General features: G+C 41.3%; 1 protein-coding gene across 2 annotated transcripts in view; it reads left to right on the plus strand.

Annotated features, from left to right (window-relative positions):
* The window catches only part of prdm5 (PR domain containing 5), a 36542-nt gene extending 23463 nt beyond the window's left edge, over nucleotides 1-13079 (plus strand). For both annotated transcript variants that reach the window (XM_068318524.1, XM_068318525.1), the window contains 3 exons: nucleotides 4737-4822; nucleotides 8902-9006; nucleotides 11219-13079. In XM_068318524.1, the coding sequence (XP_068174625.1) occupies nucleotides 4737-4822; nucleotides 8902-9006; nucleotides 11219-11383 (356 nt within the window). In that variant the 3' untranslated portion in view covers nucleotides 11384-13079. The remainder of the gene's footprint in view (nucleotides 1-4736; nucleotides 4823-8901; nucleotides 9007-11218) is intronic.
* Nucleotides 13080-21497: the final 8418 nt, after the last annotated feature.

The raw sequence follows: 21497 nt of genomic DNA on the forward strand, positions 1-21497 counted from the left end.
CTGTTTTAATTTGAATCGGTTAGAACATCACTCAAACTAATTGGTTGTTGTACCGCAGAGGCAGGCGTCTTTTCAGAGAGCAGCCTTTATGAGATCACAGACAACCAATAAAATGTGAGCTGCCAAAAACTTGGAACTATGTTGAAGACGCCGTGGAACTCAGTAGTCATGATGGATGTCTCTATCATTTTTTAAATGATTCTTTTTGGCCCTGTTGTGCTACACATGTGTCCTTCTCTACATCTCAGCTCAGTGGAGAGACATTTCCCCACCATCTGTGCCGTGATGTGGTAAATAACTGTAGTCGGGTTGGGAACATTACTTGTGCCAAAGGAAACGTTGACAGGACCCAGTGCCTCGCTGTCATGCTGACATCATAGGACATGTCATGCTTGGGCACAGCGATCAGTGTAATCCCATGAGCCGTGTTACAACAAATTGGCATGGCAGAGTTAAAATCCTTAGAGATGCTGATTTAGTGTTCATATTGTGTTATGAATTAAACTTCAGAATTTAGACTTGCTTTCCATGCTCAGGTTTTTGTCCATCTTCACTCATCTAAAGAGAGAAGTCATGTTGACAGGCGTCATCATAGCAACAAATTGTCCTTAAACCTTAATCCAAACAAACACCTGTTGTTTCATACAGAAAGAGCATGTCATGTGAATCCTTTAGTGATACTATAATCATGAAAAATGTAGACATGGAGGGATTAAAGATAGTCCTGCAGTTTAGAGTTGCACTGCTACATCGTTGGTAGATTTACAAGAGAATAAAGGATGTAGTCACACATGCCAAGTAGCAGGCTCTCACTCCGGCTTACTTTGTACCATGAATGCTGTGTTTGGCTTGTGTTTGTTGCCGTAATGATAACTTTCCAGACTTGTAAAGCTTTGTTGTAAAGTATTATAAACCGCCTTGCGGTGATGATGTGCCCTTAAACTCTTGGAGCTGTCAGTCAAACTGGAATTCCTCAATCGGCATTGATTCATGTCTCTTTGCTACAGACTGCCTGTGTTGTTTTGGCCTCACTGCTCTTGGTCCAAAATGCCCATTTTGTCTGAAGTATCAGTCAAAATCATTGGTTTTGACATTTTGAGATAATATAACTCTTAGTTTTTCTGAGAATCTCTCTGCCTAGGAAATGTCTTTCAAATTTGTAGTCTCCAGACAGCCTGAGTTCTCAGTGATCCAGACCACAGGGTAATCACCATTGTCAAACCTTATATTCTGTTATTATCAGGGTCTATACAGTATATAATACCCATGCAGGCTGAAGCTAGTGTCTGGGTTTCCTCAGAGAGGGGGGCGTTATATTTTGAACTACAGATGACAAGTAAAGAAGATCTACTTCAATCAACTACAAGCTCGTCTTTGCTGTAGAACATGAACTTTAGTAAATATTTACCATCAGAATTGTTGGTTGTTTTTACACTTAAACAACCCGGTAAAAAACTCATCGTGAAAATATCTTTTGACATCTTCAGTTGTTTTCTATATTGAGTATGAAGAAGGCCACCTGGCTGTAATGAATAAAAGTTTCTTCATAGTTTTCCTGTTCAATGAAGGAATCAAGAAGGAAAGAGCTTATGAAACTCCTTGTTAGACTACGCACTCAACGTAGAGGTTACTAATGTCTCGATCATTTGTTGTGGTAATTATATGCCGCTATGTTTTGATGTTTTAAAGAGCTGCACATTGCATGCAGCATTAAGTGATCTCGCGCCAAAACAACTGCCCTCAGATGGACATCTGGTAGAACTCTGGGATTGCTGGTCCTATTTCCGTACGGATGATTTTATTTGTCTTGGCTGTGGTCATGGTTACAATCTTGTAAAGTAAAATCAGCATGTCGTGCATTATTGTCTGTCTCTGATGCGTAGGCCCTCCTGGATTATGGCCTTAACTCTTTTGGGTGACATGGAGACTTTTAATTTGGATTCATTGCTGTGTTTTGAGGTGTTTACAAAGAGATGTATATCCATTACGTACGCAGCGATGCGAGTCCATCTAAGACGGTTTCACATGAGCAAGTTCAAGACGATTGTTTGAGAAATCGCAAGAGACCTCAACTGTAACAGGAAGATCAAGTAAGAAAGTTGTTAGGCCTTCCTACATCTCATCAAAGTGGATTTCTTATCATCTCCAACATGCTGGTATCACCTTACCTCTGGTGGCCCCTGTCGGCATGCGACACGGGGCAGAGAGGAGGACAGTGGAGGGCCACTGTCTGGCTGAAAAGGAGGAAACCAGGAATTAATTCCTGACGGACAGCCCTAATGCCTTTCAGACCAGAGCCCTGAAGCTACAAAGCGTTCTCCATAACACGAACGCTGTGCGGCCGGCGAAATGGCAAAGCCGACCATCTGCTAACCAGACACGCAGCCATACGCGCACATAAACAACACACAGGGGGTGCCAAACGGATCGATTAGCAGACAAGGAGTGTGAGGGCCACAGCAGGGGACAGGGGAGACACCCAGGGTCAAAGAGATGGTGTACTGTTTCAGCACATGCTAAATCAGTTACCATCTCCACACACGTAAAACCCCAGCTCAGTGCTACAGCCACCCCTCATAATCCCCAAACAATCTGGCTCAATCTGGAGAATAAGTGGAGGGTTTCTAGTTACAGTAACACTCAGCAGAACAGCCACCAAAGCCCTAGCATGAAGAAAACAGACCAATGTTGCATGAATGTTACTACTAATGTTTCCAAGAAGTGCTTGTTTATTTCCTGTTTTGGTAAGGGATTGGGTTGCTCTTGTTTCCCTCTGAGCCAGATGAAAAATCTGTGACTGCTGGACAGAACTGTAGTGTCGGTATGCTATCTGTAAATGACCATATTTATAAATGACCTCCTTTACAATATCAAATACCATCATTTTCTCCGTTTGCCTTTCCCAGATGAGGCACACATGTCCAGAACCAGAGGGTGCATTAGGTTAAGTAGGTGAATTGGTGCACACTTATTTCAAGCCTCTGTGTTTGCAGGGTGTGGTTGTCTGTGCTATGTATTAGCTGACAATAGCCAGCTCCTGGGAGGGATGTGATCCAAGCCACAGAACTACACTGGCACACTGTGCTCCAGTGCTATTAGCACACTAATGCCTTCCCCAGGACTCCCCAAGGCTAGCGCTGGGCTTTAACCCGATACCACTCATGCTACATAAGACATAGGATTTGCTCTCTTCTTTCCCAAAACACATCTGGGATTCAGATTTTCCTGTTTGTCAACAATAGGCCTCCTAGGGAATGAAACTACACAGGAGGGGATTTTGGGACAGAATGTTGAGCTGCCATCTTGCACATGTTCCTTTTTGCATAATCAGTCTACATATGTCACGTTAACTCTTTCTATACCGATGTAAAATCACACATTCAATAGTCGGTGTCCCTTATTCAGGGTTTATGGTGGGTTCAGACCCCAAATCGTATATCTTCTACTTGACAGCTGTCGCAGCCTCTCTGATGAAAGGGATTTGAGGAATTGGATGATTTAAATAGAACCATTGTGATCCTTTGATCGTTTAAATTCTCAGCAGCCGTATTCAAATGAAATTATTTAAATACTCAAATGTTGAAAATGTCATCTGACAAGTTAAATGTTTGATGCAGTAGCTCTCGAAAATTTGCCTGTGCAAATGTCCACAAGATGTTTACTGTGTATTTCGGTGAAGAAGTGAGGGAAAACACTTGATCATAGACGTGTATATGTGTATAGAAGTGGGACAATATTTCACTTCTCTTACAATTTCCCAGATAGATATTCAGATTTAATAAGCATCTTTGCAGTTCAAATCCCAAAGAAACACAGCTAATTAACCTTATTACTTAAAGGGGCAAAGCATCTCCCCCATCAATAAAATTACTTGCTTGTCTGTTCAACAGTTCATCACCAAAGAGCGATTATGATGAATCAGATAAGAAATTAGATTGCTCTACTGAGGCAGTGAACACAAGTGTGTAGCTCTAGGTGTCTATTTTAAGCAACGCCTCATTAAAATGTGTGTGTCCTTTAGCAGACATATATATTCCTGATGAAGTGAAGCAGGTATTGAATAGAGAATTTGTTCTAGTCTGTTTTGTACTGTATTTTCCCATGTGGGACTTTAATTCCAGTTTGGTTCTACAGGTTACTTCATATCCTTTCTATAGATCAGTAATCAGCTCTGGTGCTCATATCTGGCCTGGGGATCAGGAGCCGTAAACAGATCCATGTGTCAGTGGACTGTTTGACTGACAGGCTGTCACTTTCTCTTTGTCATCATCTGTGTGTGCTCAGATATGATCTGTAGGAGTATGGCCGGCCTGCGTTTGATCCAACTGGGATAAGGCACATTGCCTCTGATGTGCTTCTAAACTGTTGGCCCATTGTGGCTCAAATAGTGAGGAACGAAGTGAAGCCAGTATGAGCTTTAGCTCTGCAGTGGAAAGTCAGTATGCATTAGAAATGAATGACTCCAAGCGAGAAAATGATACCTGGTGCACCAGTGAGAGAAACTGGGAAGCAACAGGACTCAAGCAGCCCAACACCTGAGTTATGTGTGGATGTCTACAATGATATTGTGTCATCTGCTCCAATGAGAAATTTATCTTTTAGATTGTCATGCTGGAGAATACCATACCAGAACATGGTCTACATTGAGTAGACCGAAAGAATTCTTTACTTCCTGTTTGGCAGGGTATTTTTTTAAATGTCATACATCTCATGTACACTATGGTTTACTTCTCCAGGTGAGCGTCCATACCAGTGCCCCTACTGTGACAAAGCATTCAGCAAGAACGATGGCCTGAAGATGCACATCCGCACACACACACGGGTAAGGGTTCCCCCTTTCTCTGGGCACGTTTGACATTTTTCCTTCATTCGATTATTTTATTTTTAGAAATTTTTGGACTAGAGGAACTTTCTAATAGTTTTATTTACTATTATTCCTGCACCACAAGAACAGGGAATAATTGTAATTCTTAGAAATCAGTTTAGGTCTTACTTCGTAGGGAGTTCCCAGCACAAGGTCAACCTTGTGTTTTTGAACTCATGGGCCAATGGACCATTGTCAACCTCCCTTTCTAAAAACCTATGTCAAACATTTCTGTCTAAACAACAGCCTGTAAAAAATGAAAAGAAAACAACTCTCGACCATTGACAAGTGTCTGTCAAATCATTGTAGTAGTATGTAAGTCAGAGGTGAAGCTGTTATCATGTATATTATTGTCACATTGAGTCAAATCAATCAAATCAAGTAAACATTTATTTATTTATGTATGTGTTTATCTGCAAATCATACTAAAAAGCCATCTCACGGTAATTTCCTGAAGAGTAGGTCTAGACTATAATTTTTATTCCCCCATGAGCAATCACTTGGCAGCAGCAAGGGAAACCTGCCTTTAATAGGCAGAAACCTTGGAGCAGACCCCGGCTCTAATCGGACGCCCATCTGCTGTGAGCTGTTGAGATTAATCAGAGACAGAGAGAGATAGAGAGGGAGGGAGGGTACAACAATGAAGCAGTTAGCATTCTCCAGTGGTACAAACCACTAGTACCACACACTCTTTGACTGTACTTTGAATCATAAATGCAATCACGATTGTTTTAGTTCAACTTGATTAGATGCATATTGATGATTTGGATGTTGCGTCATATTAATCACTCCCTGAACTCATTATCGGGTCTTACTGCATCCAGAAGGGGCATAGGAAGTGAAATGGATGCTGATTCAGTGTCAGGTGTCCCAATAACGCTGTGCACATCAGGTCTCACCTGGTAAGGAACGTCATGTCTCCTCTGTGACGAGCAGTCATGACACTCCCTCCCGTTTAATCATGAGGTAATCTGAACGTTCTTTCATGATTGATCCAACACAAGAGAGAGATAAAGGAAATGAGCCGTGAGCTAATGTAGAGCATTCAGCCGCAGCTGTATCCTGACATGACATGAACATGGAAGTGTAATGTGAGTCAAAGGTAGGTTTCTCACAGGATGCCATGGCGTCATTTCCTGGGTTGGGACAGCACTCCTGCTATTTTGTCACATTCCAACCTGTGGAAGTTATCCATTCAAAAGCACCAAAAGAGGTTCTTTCCATGAACTCTTTGAGAGCATCTGGACATCCATGATAAAAGAGGCTTAATGTGCATTTCATCTTACATTTTCATCATTAATTTATGCTGCAGTGATTTGACATTTGTGGCCCGTCAATGCAATCGTTTCAAAGATTTGTTCTCTTGTAATACTGTCCAGAGCCCAGTGCTCTGCTGCTGCAGTGTGTTGATAATGGTGGTATCCTACCCAGGTCAATGTCTCTCAGTAGAAACAGGCAGGTATAATTTTCCTAGTGAGCTGCTGATTAAACTGACTGATGTTTTGTTCCTAATGTTCCCAGATCTGCCTTTGCTCAGCACTCTCTGATATATGGGCTGAACAGTTACAAACAGCAGAACCAGATGAAGTCACTGTTGAGAAAAACAAATGTCATTTGGCAACGAGAGCTGCAGTTCACTGTTAATGTACAGACAATTATTGGAGATGGATGAGTTTGGAGTTTATACCACAAACCACACCAAACTAAAAGGAACCACATTTGATGCTGACATGAATGGCTGACACTTTGGATGTGTGGAGATTGTGTATAATCATCTTTTGATGTCCGATGCTGTGTGGCTGTACATTGTTCGCATCTTGTGCTTTTCAGCATGAAGGACAGATTCATTTAAACTCAACAAGGCTTTTAGGGCTACATTTTCTCTCCATGATGAGGAAATGGCAAACTATTACTGGGAGGGGTGTCAATTGTGTAGTATAGAAAAATAATTAGAGCAAGTAGGAAGTAGAGGCAGATAGATACTGGATTGACTGATATAATAATAATAGCGAGTAGAGAGAAAAGTTAAACCCCATCCCTCAGCAAAATACAACATTTTTGATGGTAATATACAGTATTTGGTTTTATCAGAACCGGCATGGTTGAACTTAATATACAGTATGTACGTTGAACTGAAAAACTGCAAAAAAATGTATTGGTTTGTGTTAATAATAGCCAACATGTACTTTGATCTGGTGTACGGATACACCTAAATGACATTCCTCTCCTGACTTATTGATGATTGGGTGTAGGACACTCTGACACGCCATTATTATTATTGACTATTATGTTTGTGTTTTTGTGTGTGTGTGTGTGTGTGTGTATGTGCGTGCGTGTGTGTGTGTGTGTGTGTGTGTAATTTGTCTAATGCATGAAATGCATCAGAGTTCACGTCTCACTTGCTGTCTGCGTTAATGCAGATCAAAGGAAGCACCTACTGTATGAAGTTACATAAATACACAGACAAAAACCAAACTGTTTGTCCATTCTATTATAAAAAAAACCCAAAATAAAAGTCAAGCAGGTCATGGGTTGGGTTATGGTTAGCATATGTTAGCTAACAAACGTCAAAACTGATTACACAGAAGAAGTCAGCTGCTGCTGTAAAGTGTACTTTCATATATTCTGTGCAATTTTCTTATTTTCAAACCAGCTCCAGTTGCTTTCTCCTTCCAACTGCACCCTGAAGCTTAGAGCATATTGACTTCCTGCTGCTTTACAAATACCAGCGTATTACACATGACACTTGAGACGCGAGGCAGAGTAAATACTACAAACCCCATCTTTGCATTTGAGAGTGGTCATTTTCAGAGGAAAGATCAGGGCAAAGGTCAAAAGGGGGAGCATCTGCTTTGGAGTGAAGGTCACCAGGTACAGATGTTTGATGTTACCGGGGTCATAATGATGCGTTTTGGGTACACCGCATCACCTCCATCCATGTGCTTTCTGACCTTTGACCTTTGACCCCTTCATGGATTTTTTTTTTTTTTTTTTTTTGTCATGCTAGAACTATTCATGCCATATGGAAAAAGAAGTGATTCTTGTTAAAACAGGACATCTAAGAGGACATTTGCATGACACAGATCATCATAGAGCCTGATTCCTCCAGACAGCGTTCTCACAGACTCTCTGCTTTATGTCCATTCAGTCACACACACACACAAACAGTTGCATACTTAAACACGTGCACATGCAGTGAACCTGATCTTTACCTCCCTTTGTATCCTGTGTCACTGGGCGCTCCTTGCCCCGCCCACATGATAGCGCCTTTCCCAGGACCCTCACTTCCTGCATTCACCCTGTTCCCATGACAACTAAGCTTTAAATGGGTAGAGCCTTTGCTATCAGCCCGACTTGTCAAAAACAGCTTCCCAAAGAATGGCATTGGGAAACAGCTTCTACTATCTCCACACTTCTCATTTGTCCTCAAGTCTTTTAGGTGTCATTGCTGTTTCCCCTCAGACTGGGACACACCCACTCTCATAGGCCATACACATACACACACACACACCAACGCAAACACGCACGTACACACATAACGTTTTGGTGGAAACACACCCAGTGAGATAGCTGCTGTGATTGACTCTGAGTCCGGCCTCCTGAAGGCACCGAGGAAACTGTTTGAAATATGGAGACAGAGGAGAGATATTCACCCGTGTAGTGTTACACATTTCTACATACATATTTCTGATATGTATTTTTCATATTCTTTTGAAGAATTCATGTTTTTGATGGAGCGATTTAGTCTTCCATTTCACATCATGAACTCACAGGGGGTGGGAGGAAAGAGGGTATCAGTCGGTGAACGTGTGTGATATTTCTACATCTTCTGTGTCTTCTGTTTTGTGCTCTGCCTGTTTGTTTTTCTCAGTGTGTGTGAACATGTGTGTGTCATTACACCACAATGGAGTCAAATCCCTCTCATGGTTTCATCCATATGTGATCAAAGAGGGGACGTCATGTTTTATGTATTCTGCTGCACACTGACAGATCAAGTGGTCTCTTTAAATTTGGTATGTCCATGTGTGTCTGTACAGGAGAAGCCTTATAAGTGCAGCGAGTGCAACAAGGCCTTCAGCCAGAAACGAGGACTGGACGAGCACATGAGGACCCACACGGGGGAGAAACCTTTCCAATGTGACGTGAGTGTCCAGCCCTCTCTAGTGCACCTCTAAACCACTGATGAGTCATTGAGTTGGGGGGGTAAGCAGCTCCAGATAGCGATCAGCCCTCTCTTGTGGGTATAAGGACACAACATTTGGAATTACGACTGTGTTGTTTTTGGAACTTGAAAATCTCACAAGCATCAGGTAAACCAGCAAAACAACAGTTTTGGTTATCAATATTTTAATTATTATTATTATTATTATTATTATTAATAATAATAATAATAATAATAATAATAATAATAATAATAATAATAATAATTATTATTATTATTATTATTATTATTATTATTATTATTATTATTGTTGTTGTGAAATCATTTTGAGCCTCTGGAGGGAATGTGTGACATGGATATTGACATGTGTATATTTGCATATCTTTGATTTGAGAACAGTTTACCTCCTACTCTATTGTTTGTTTATTTGAACTGGTGTGAGAGATGATTGCTAAAGAAGAGAGTCAAGCAAGGATATTTAGAACTGCTGTCACAAATCAGCATCTATACATTTTCTTCAGCATCTAGGTTGTCCTAGTCAATCAATGGATGCAGTTCAGTCAGGTACAAGTCACTGCTAATCGGTTCTACTGTTATTGTTGCCACTTTTCCGGGTTTAGCATCGTTGGTAGGAATTGGTTCAGCAGTATTTTATCAATTAAGGAATATTTTTTAAAATATCCAATCTCACGCTGCTGAAGATCCACCTCTTCATCCGATTCTGTACCAAAACACTACGGCTCCTTCAACCCTGTCTGATAACTAATCCTGCTAATGAACAAACCAACAAACAGGCATGGATGGTGACGGGAAAACATGGTTGAGCCCACATTATCTACTCATCATCATTCAAAGGCTGTTTTAAACTGGGGGTATGGCAGTTGTCTGGATGCTTTCTGAGGGAGGTTCACATTCTTGGACTTTGAAAACCTTTGTTCTAGACAACTCGGTCATGCACAATAGTCTTAAAAGCGTAATTCTAGAATCCAAACATCTCTTAACTCTCAGCATCAAAACACAATAGTGGGTCTAAATCTGTCACCCAGAGCTGGATCCTCAGATCCTTGTTTGAGATTTAACACCCTAAAAAGCCTCAATCTAAACCCAGAAAATGCCCCTAAATCCCCAAAGAATGGCCTATAGTTGATGTTTAGACCACAGACCCAGTATCCTATTCACTGTTAATGAAGCATCACCAGAAAGTGTCTCCCAGTAACATCCAGCATTTATCTGTGTTATTTTTCCCAGCTGGGGAAGAGCCATTTTCATATGTATAAATCTATAGTAAAACTATTAAAGATCATAGAAATAACATGTGGATTTTATTATGATGTGGAGTCAGACAAAAGGATTGCAGGAATATCTTCCAGACAAGCTGGAGAGGCTCTGTAAGCAGTGTCTGTCATAACAGCATTAAAACCGTTGTAGAAGCATGGAGTAACATCTGGGTTACGACGCGACGAGGAGTCTCCCCTATCATCAGCTCCTGTCACCGTTCAACCGAACCAAACTTTAATGCTTTACTATCAAAAGAAAAGATTTGTGGATTATTTGATTGATATTTATTTCTATTTGGATAAAAAAGTTAGAAAATTATACTAGATCCATGCGTACAAATCTGCCTCACAGATAACGACGGGCTGCTCGGTTCTAAACTTGCGGCTACCATGAAGCAAGCAGGCGATGGAAAACAGAAACCCTTGGACTGGTGACATAATAATATGAGGAGAATCTCCTTATTTCTGTCTGAAAACTAATTCATTCATGTATTTCTCTTTCTTTGCCGTCGACCCACAGATGTAAACTGTCTGTGACATTTTCTGAATGTAGTTCATCACACTGCAGTTCCTCTCAGATGGAGTGTGGAGGAGTCACGCTGTGATACTTGAAGCACGATGCTCAACTGCAGATGAACACCAGCCAGTTGTGGATTACTGTGATTGATAGGGAATGATGGAGTCATTTGCACAGTGTAAAATGGCTCATTTATGATGGATAAGTTCCATGCATTCCCTTTCACTACTGATGGGGAAAAAAGATTTCTTTTGCCAAAGTCTGCCACATGTGAATTACAAATTATTCTGTGTCTCCATCTGTGGCCGTATTTAGCCTCAACTCTACAGCAAGCTGAAAAAGCATACATAAGGTATGCCAGTCTACTCTGATTAACAGTATTTGCCTTTGACTTCTAGGTGTGTGACCTTTCATTCAGCTTGAAGAAGATGCTCAGCAGGCATAAGCTCACGCACAACCCAAACCGGCCAATGGCAGAGTGCCAACTGTGTCATAAGAAGTTTACCAGGAATGACTACCTCAAAGTACACATGGAGAACGTCCACGGGGAAACCGAGAGCTAAAGCCAGTTATTGATCCGATCCCTGAAAGAAAACGACACCTGATGCCTCAGATAGAGTTCAATCTTATGGTTCATGAAAGCACACACGCACACACACGCACACACACACACACACACACACACACACACACACACACACACACACACACACACACACAGAAAAACATCAGAAATTTCATAGATTCCTACCTATAGGTTATTGGCTGAGTATTTTCACACTTGTAACCTAGGTTGGACATTTGTCAGATCAACTTTTTTTTAAAAATCCAGAGTGATAATTCTGATCTGATATGTCCGGTCAGACATTTCTCTCTCCTCTCTTCAAACCAGTGTTACTGTCTACTGACCAACTGTCTGAACAACTTGCTGTACATCTGTGGCCAGTTACTATTAGAGTTCAAAAGAACACTTGTGACCAAAGACATTATGTGCACTTTTTTCTTGTTTTACCTGCATACTTTCCACATGATTTCACATTTACTTTTGACATCTTCTGACACCTTATGTTTAATATTCACACTCTATCCAGCTAAAGATCACATGTTAAAACCACATTGCTCAGTTTATTATTTCAGAATAAGTTATAGTATTAGAACAGTGTGGTTGGACAGGAGATGAAGAAAAGGAGCTTTGAAAACACTAATGAGAAACAGCTCATGAGTAAAAGTTTCTATTTACATGCTACCGGAGTGTAAACACACAGTTCCAAGTCTTTCACGCTCCTTTTCCGATCTGCTAACAACCCTCATTTTTGAAAAGTATTGAATGGCCCCAAGACATCTCAGTTAAGAAACAAGCATGGTGTTTGCTGCAGTATGAAGCACCTGATTGGAACGCTGCCACGCTCCTTTCAGGTTGTGAAGGGTTTCCCCATAAAACAACATTCTGTTCTTCATTTTCAAGCTGTCGCACCAGCGTTAGTAGTGTTTGATGAATGAGCTCACCTGTTTCTGTGGCCTTTTGGTGCTTAAATTTTTACTGTACCCACGTCCTTCACTGTGTTTGGGACAAACAAAGTACTGTATATGTGTTGTCTATTATGTCTTTATTGTGCCTCCTTTATTAGACATTATTTAATCAATCCAGTATTTCAATAAAGGTGCAATTATGTCCTGTTTAATATTTTGACTCATTTACCTCCTGGTTTACTTCCCCGTAGATGAAAACACGTTTTCCTGCTGTTTATTTTGCAACTTAAGACTGTGAGTTGTCGCTTCACACACTTGTATTTTGAAATGTACAAAACCTCATCACCTACCAAGCATCCATTTCCTCTGCTCCTTCTAATTATGTGTTTGTGAACTGTTGACATTGGATGAGGAGGAGGGGGGGCACTGAGAGTTGATTAAAAGTGTTCAGTTCTCGCTGTTAATCTAACCTCTATTCTTGGGTTGGCAGTCTGCTGGGATTGAAGGCTAATTAAGGCTCTCTTTTTCTGAGGCCACAGTCACCACTCGCTTGATCTGTAAAGCCACACACTAAAGAGCGCCTCTGATGGTTTTTCTATGTGGATGCGGGGACTCTTTCTCACGTCCATCCCATGCTGCCGAGGCTCTCTGGTTTCTTAGTGTTGAACTTTGAGATTCTCGTGAGCGCTGAAGTGGAGTGAGAGAGCTGCCAGTCCTTCTCATCAGTGCTCTGTGAAGTTTGTCAAACATGCTTGCTGTTACAGTTCAATAAATCTTGCCATGTGTGGTTTTGGCCTCCTAAAATCATAACTGCTCCAGCATGTCTATCTTCACATCTCTGAGTGTGTGCTGTTTATTTAACAACTGACTAACTAATGTTCGTGTTAGATTGCATTTTGGCTCCTTTGTTCTCATCGGCGAAATCAAAATCTGTAAGATGTCTCCGGGCACTTATGTGCTTCTGTCAGGCAGCAGGAGGTGACTGATGACTCTCTAATCACATGTGGCGAAGTCGACCTGCTTTCCCCCACTGTGTGGCCATTCAGAGTGCGGCTGGAGTCAACCCAAGCTTGTGCCGGCGTCCGTTCACTTGTCGGTGGTTAGCCCTCTACGCCTCTGTACTGACAAACTTTGAATGCAGAAGCATTTTAAATAACAGCAGTAGTTGAAATTATTTCCAACATTTATCTTCTGTCGCATTTAGTCTTGAAGTGGCTGACAGGTGTTGCGATATTCCTGCACTTGATGACCGCTCTGCTGCCTGAAACAATATGATTCAGGCGTCCACGTCTCTGTTTTTATGTTTTCATCCTACAACCTTTGATTTTCTCATGGGACTTTCCCAGTGACCCAGTGATCTTGTCCTCCACTTCAGTCACTATTTTTTTTCCTATATGTACATCCCTCCCTGTCTCTCCCTTCCTGCTGGGTGTATCATACCAAAACTCCCAGTCAATGTGTTTCTAATTACATGTTTTTACTGGAACCTCCAGTTTCCTGTGTTGCCTCCCCGTTTGTGAGTGTGGCCAGGCCAGACCTGGCCCCGACCAGCGTCCGCGAAGCCCAACGCCAACCCTGCCCACTGAGCGGGAGTATCATTACCACGCCTGCTCGGGTTTATGGCAAACCGCTGTCACGTTAGGAATGACACGGGCATGCTTGTCTGACCCCTGTGTTTGGCCAATGTTGTCACAGCAACAGGCAGACTTCCCTTCTAGAGCAGCGTAACGGTATGCCAGCGAGGAGTGCCATACTGCAGGATTTTAGTGCCAGGGGTAGTCTGGGTCACCCTTTCACAAGTGATGGATGTTCCCTTAAAGCCGCATTTCCATGGAAACAGACTGGCATTTCGGTACCTAAAAAGCCTTGACACTGAAAACCAACCTAAGGTCAAATGCTTGACACAAGGCCATAGGGCGTAAGTCAAAAACACTCCTGTCTGAGGAAAACACACACACGCACGAATGCACACATGCACACACACACACACACACACACACACACACACACACACACACACACACACACACACACACACACACACACACACACACACACACACACACACACACACACACACATGCTTCTGGCTTGCTTGCCTTTTTACAAGGTGGTTTTAATTTAATCCTCATACTCCACTCCAGGCAAGACATCAGTGCATCAGGTCAGGTAGACAGGGATTATTTCATTAGGAGGAAATTGGTAGAGGAACTATCATTAACTGCACACAAGTACTCCCCATCCCCCAACCTACACACTATTTATGATGTCTTTAGACATTTGTTACAGAAATAAAAACAGTACATTTTCAAAAAAATTCAGTCATTTCAACTGTCAGAATTTGTAAAGTTGGTACAGTCTTAGTACTGTCCTTATACTTCTAGATGAGCTCTGAATATGTATCCTGTTATATTATTGTTTTTACTGCTTCATGTAATTCTCCCTGCTCTTATGAATGCTGTTTGTCGGATTGAAATATTTCATTTTCAGCAAAAAAAAAAAAAAAAAACCTCATGAAGATTGAGTTCTACCTCACCTCCTAACAGAAATAGTTTATTACTATCTTCTCACTAGGAGCTAAAGAGACAATTATTGTGCAAATCTGTTGATGGAGATCTAACTGAAAAAAATCTAATTAAATTCAATTTAACGAAAATCTATCACTGAATATATGTTAATGCTAATGTTGCTACCCGTCTGTGTAACCATCTATTTGCTCACATATATTTACTAGACGAGCCTCAGACATTTTTGTCAAAGACAGGTTTGATCTTCCACCCAGAGCAAAGCGGCTCACGTCGTAGCGCAGGCCAATGCTTGTCTCTGATGCCTGGCGCCCATGTTGTTTTAGCAATGAATGCAGTTTCTCTTCTAATGAGGTGTGGTCCAGCGCATTGTTTGCTCATTACTTTTTAGAGGCAACGGAAAGTGACTACAGCATGAACCGCAAACCTGGGCTGAAGTCAGTGGCATTTAAAAGCTCTGCTGCCACCTACCAAGGCAACCTCCCAAGAAGTGTACGCCCTGTTTGTTGCACACTAGTCACACACGAGCTCTGACGTCATCTGAGTTAATTATTTCATCTGATTTAGACACTCACACCAGCGATGCACACACACCTCCTCAGTTTGCTAAACACAGTCAAATGGAGTCACTGGGATGTGGTGGAGGAAAAAGGTCCACCATCATAAGACTAAGTATTAGTGACACACCTGGAGAGGCAACCTGACTTTTGTTTGGGAGCAAGAAGTGTTTCTGTCATTAGTTTAATTATACCTTTTTCAAAACACATATGATTAATTAAGTGACCAAACGGATCCCGTCTGCACTTTACGTCACGTCCAGCTTGTGGATTGTTTAATTAACTAGCAAAACAGGGAATGACACCCCTTAAATGACACAAGAGTAGACACTAAGTCATCAGGTATAGATGTTTAAACAGGCCCCCATGTTATCCATAATGACTATCAAACCTCACAACGTCTTCTGGTAGAAAAACACTTCACGTCATTTTACATCACATTTGTAGTTTCTTATGTACAAAGAGGTTGCAAAGTGAAAAGAAAGAAAAAAAAAAGAGATGTATACTGATGGAGAAACAGCATGCCCCATTTGTTTATGTTTAAACTGCCTGCAGGAAATGGAACCACATTTGACTCACTGGAGCACATTGATGCTTTGGACACAGACTCGTGAGAAAGAAGAGAACTTGTAGCTACAGACACTAAAAGCTGACCAGGAAATGCTCCAACAGGCGGATTGTCTCATTTTCCCAGTTTTGTCCTCTTTGGAAGATTAAACCCTGTATAGTTCAGTCTGTGCCAGACATAGATGCTAATTCCAATAAAAATGAATGTACTTTTTCTTTTCTTCTTTTGTGTTTCTTAAGGCCCCTCACATGTAGACATCAGTCAGATTGTCGGTCCACTTCTGGAGCTTTGCTGATGCTCAGTTCTGTCAGCACGCTGTCGCTGGGCTCAGTCACTCCTCAGCCTCATCAGGAACTACAGTGCTGTCCACACCTCACGCGCTGGGCTGATGTCTTGTGTCTCTTTTTGAGGCCATGCATTAAAGAAACAGGAGAGATAACAATGTCAGACAAGCTTAGTTGTTGACCATGTGTGATCTTACAAAACCACTCCACAACGGCAGCCTGCAGGGATTAAAGAAACAATGCTGACGCAGTGCTCAGGTTCATCCGTCCAATCAGAAATTTGACTTGGCAGAAAACAGGCAACAAAATAGCAAATCCAATAAGATTTTTTATATTCGCCAAGATTCAATATGATCCACAACTGGAAGGAAAAAAAATCTATGATCAGCCGCCAGAAACCAAATTCAACCCATTCTTCTGATTAGTCTGAGAATACTTAAAAATGCTGTGCAAACGGCTGCTCCTGCAAGCAGACTCCGCTCTCTGCCTCCTTCCTTCCCCCTCGTGCTTCTCAGGGATTTATTGTAAGGTGATTAGTGTTGACAGAGAAGACTCAACTGGTCTAGCCAAAACATTTCTGCAAATGTGATGATAGATATGCCATGATTCCTCTCTTTTCTCAGCAGTCAGGGTGTTGCTCATCCTCCCCCTGCCTGTGCTGTTATTGTGTCAACCCCCATAATCTTGGTCTTTCGGGAGACCTGTGTTATGAACACAGCCCAAGACAAACACCGCCGAGCTCCTGCTGTGCTGAGGACCAGGGAAAGGACTGCAGGAACACACACAGAGACACTGAAGGGAGGATTCGCTCTGTACCAATAGGTAAATGATTAAACACAGCTTGTAAACTTGACTATGAAACATGGCTGCATTGGGCGAAATAAATAGCACAGTTAAGCAAATGTAAAACGCCCCTTTTATCAAATTCATGTTAAATTGATATGCTTGTAACAGCAGAGAGAAATCTGCGGAATTAAACATGAGTAGTTACATAACACTGGCCTTATTGTTCTCATTCACCGTAAATTTCTGTTTTGAATTTTGAACCATGTCTGAAACTAAGTCCAGTGAGTTTGGAGAAACTAAATACCACAGAGGGAGAGTCTGTTTCCTGTCAGATGAGCAGGAGAAGCAACGCTGAGATGCACACCTTTCATATGCCAATTTAGGTTTCAGTCCACTGAACAGTGACACACATACACACACACACACACACACACACATACACACACACACACACACACACACACACACACACACACACACACACACACACACACACACACACACTGAGACTCACACACATGCACACAGATAAAAAAGCACAAGGGTGCTAACTTCATGGTGCACGACCTCCGGAGTCCTGCTCTAAAGTGTGAGGTGGGTTTCTGCTGGGCCCTCTGAATTAGCCTCGCTAAAGCTGCTATCCCGGACCACACACATTCGTGCGTGCACTGAATGATAATTCACACACAGGGACATCATATGAGGGAAGTGATTGTTGTCGGGGCAAACAGCTGCTCCAGCAAAAACACATCCATCTTCCACAGGAAGTTATTAGTCACACAAATGTAATGAGTTAGTTGTTTTTGTCTTGTTGACTGTGACCATACCTGTCTCTTCCTCACACTCACACACACACACACACACACACACACACACTGGACAACAAGTGAGCATGTGTATGTGTTCACTTTCACCTCCTCAAACAGAAATAGCATCAAAGCAGACTCGTTCATTCCCACATTAATTTGGCTTCAGTGGTTTTGGGAAATAAAAATCTGAGCGTGTAACACAGAGCATTATCGGGGGAGAACTTAAACTTTAACAATAAAAATAAAGATATAAAAATGTTAGAGGAACACATGGCTGCTCAAAAGGACTTAGGGGGTCCCAAGGAAAGCAGCCATTCATTTCTTTTCACTGTAACTCCACCCTTTATGAAATACGGTGATGTACTGTAGTGACTAGGGTCAGGGGTCTCATACGCTTTCTATAATACTGCTTCTAAAATCAAAGCTGACAAAAGATCGGGGACCCTGACCCTAAATTCTACAAAATCGGGGTTCTTGTTCTAATTTGGATGAGCTCAGGGTCCTTAACCTGGATAAGCCTGGTAACCACAGCAGCAGGTTAGAGGGGTTTGGAAAGATCAACTTGTTTCAATCATTTGTGTTTTTTTCTCTTTTTTCCCTCTTTTCTCCTTTTTCCTGAGTGGAATGAAAAAGAAAATAGTGGAAAATGTTTTAAATCTCATAGTTTGTATGTAAAATTGATGTCGACATTCATTACTCATAACTATGAAGAAGGGTTAATGTCAAAAATCTTATTTATGTCGACAATCAGATGAGATAAAAGTTTGATACTGGAAAGGAAAAATGATTATTTTCTAGATTACCCAGGAGGACATGTGCAGCAGTCCAACTTGCTGTGTGCATTCAAATCTGATGTAAAATAAGAGTAAAAGGCCAAAAAATATGTTGGTTTGACTGGAATGGCTAAAATGGAAATAATGATCTCATGTCTTACAAAGGATTTAAGTGACAACATGTTTCATTGACTAAATCTAGAGCCATGTTCTATAACCAAATAAAACTGTCCAGAACTTTAATCAGCTAAATTTGAATTTAAAAAAAGAAAGAATAATGTTGTATAAATATGATAACTAAAACCTGTACTAATAATAAGACATTCTAAACACGAAATATGAAACGAATGAATATTAAAGCTAAAGCAGGCACTCATTTTAGACCCTCACTGTGCAGGTCCTACACCCAAACCGGCGCCCGGCGAGAGGCCAGCCTGTCGAGCTACATCTCTTCAGGAAAAAAGATGGCACGCATCTTGCCATCAGACGATGCTCTGCCTTGGTGCTCCGTGCTGTCATCAGAAGCCAATGATTTATAGGGGCCCTTGTTAATGTTCACTCGTTGGAGAGCTGATAAAATAAGGAAGTGCAGATACCTGTTTCCCCCGAGCGGTGTTCTGTAAGACTTCAGCCTTGATCCCATAACTCCAGGAGCCAGGCCCTGTCATGCTGAAGAATGAGAGTCTGACCTGGGTTATGGAGTAGCCAGGGCCTTCAGATTCTCATAAATTATACTCTTGTTATAAATAAAATCCTGTCCGCTGAGTGAAACAGGGGGGGAAGTGGTGAAATGTAATACTGTTCACTACTATCACAAAATCAAGGCAGAACTACAGAAAATAAACCATTTGAATGCAAAAAGTTTTTACTTTCTATAAGAAAAAAACCAGACAAATGTAAATGTAGAGAGGTCTATTCATCCGATGACATTTCAGTCTATGGTTCTGAGACAGTTCACCTCCATGTCCTTGAATGCATCTACCCCTCTGTCTTTGTGTCTCAGTAGCACACAATGATGTTTGTGTAGAACTTTCCGCTTGTTTCTCCTGCAGAATGGGGGCAGCCCGTATATTTAACCTGTGTACCAAACCTTTATAGTCAATGTTCTCACATCTCTTTATCCAACACACAGTTTATACTGATACCATCTCAAGGTTACCCATGCAAAACAGAGCTAGAGACCGCTCACACTACGACGCTCTGAGAGTCGTTGTGCTCGGTCATTTCAAACCTCCTGTTCTTCACTGCAAATGAGCGAGGCTCCTCTTAAGCTCCATTAAGCAGAGGGGCGGCTATTTACTGTGTTTGCTTTCGTTCCCCCTGCTCTGAACATGGCCAGGCACAGGTGCAGCCTGAGCTCAGAGACCCCAGGGCAGCAGACCACCAAACACAGCCGTCTCTGTGGAGAAAGTAATGAACATTTCTCCTGGTCTGACTGCAAGAATGGACCTCAGGTCAGCACTGTGACGTTGACATGGATCATTTCAATGGGATTTGTGCTATTAATGTAGTCTCAGGAGCAAAGCTGGGAAACAAAGGATGGAGCGATTTTCAAAAATGACTTTAATTCCATGAATAGCAGCATCAGACCAGAGGGAGGAGTGTTTTCTTTTAATGTTGGTTCTACTCCTACATGATCAGCACCTACTCTTCCTGTATACTCACATCCTTTAATATGAATTAAAATTATGTTTGATGGACATTTGAATAAATTTGAAGCGGCATTTCTGGAGCAGTGGGGAGCCCTGTCACCTCAAAGCAAGAACGTTCCCGGTTTGAATCCTTCCTGTACTATTTTTTTCTTCTCCCCTTGTCTGTGTGGGTTCTCCCCAGGTTCTCTGGCTTGCTCCCACCTCCAAAAACATTGCCATTGTCTTATCTACAAGAAGAACGATGAATGAATGGACAAACTTAGCTAATGTAGCTCTGTCACTTTTATTTGCTTATCAATCCATTTATCAATAATCAATCCATTATCCATTTTATGTGGAGTTATGTGTCCATACCCATATGTGCAGGAGCTCTTTAAGTGAGCATCCCCAGGAAATCTGCCAGTGGACAATATGATTAAGAAAATGAAGTTATGGTTTGATGTACTGTATTTGAATTGTGACTTACATCAAACTAAAATGCAGAAATCACAATAATTAATATGTACACCAACAAGCAGCAACTAAAATGTACTGATGGACAGTGGAGACTGAGGAAACTCTGGGGCTACAAAAGAGTGAATCTGATGAGAGCTGCTTTAAATATATGAGTGTAAGACAGAAGGGGAGATGTTTTAGCAGCAGTTAATATGAGTTAGCTTGTTAAGTTATGTTGTGTTGTGTTGTGTTGTGTTGTGTTGTACCTGCTTGCGTAGCTGTAATGACAAAGCTGCCAGCTTGGTACTTTTTGTAGAAGTCAGCCCTTTTTCATATAAGAGCAGTCATATTCCTGTATCACACCTGAAGCACTGATGCAGGATCCTGAGGTTTATGTTTTTGGTCTCAGGACAGCTACTGCAACTCCCAATTTATTTGAATTAAAAAGGTCTTTATATAATGTTGCTTTAACAAGTGGAACATATTCAGGGATCTTAGAATGCTGGATGTGATATTTCTGTATAAAGTAAAAATGAGGTAACTACTCAAACATGTTTAGAACATAGAAATCTTATAACTAATACAGCAACAAAAATCAAACTCTCAATGTTTTCACCCTTTTTAAATATTTGCTTTGACAATTTTGTATACAGTTCATAATTATATTCTTATTATTATTGTTATTATTCTTATTATATGAAAGAGATTTTTAAAAAAATTTTTATTAATGATGTGTAAGGCAACATATGTTTGAGTTTGACTGTTGGAAACTCACCTTCAAAGTTTCTGGAGGTTTCAGTAGCTGCAGCTTTGCTCTC

The sequence above is a fragment of the Antennarius striatus genome, chromosome 7 (genome assembly GCF_040054535.1).
Source record: "Antennarius striatus isolate MH-2024 chromosome 7, ASM4005453v1, whole genome shotgun sequence".
NCBI lineage: Eukaryota > Metazoa > Chordata > Actinopteri > Lophiiformes > Antennariidae > Antennarius > Antennarius striatus.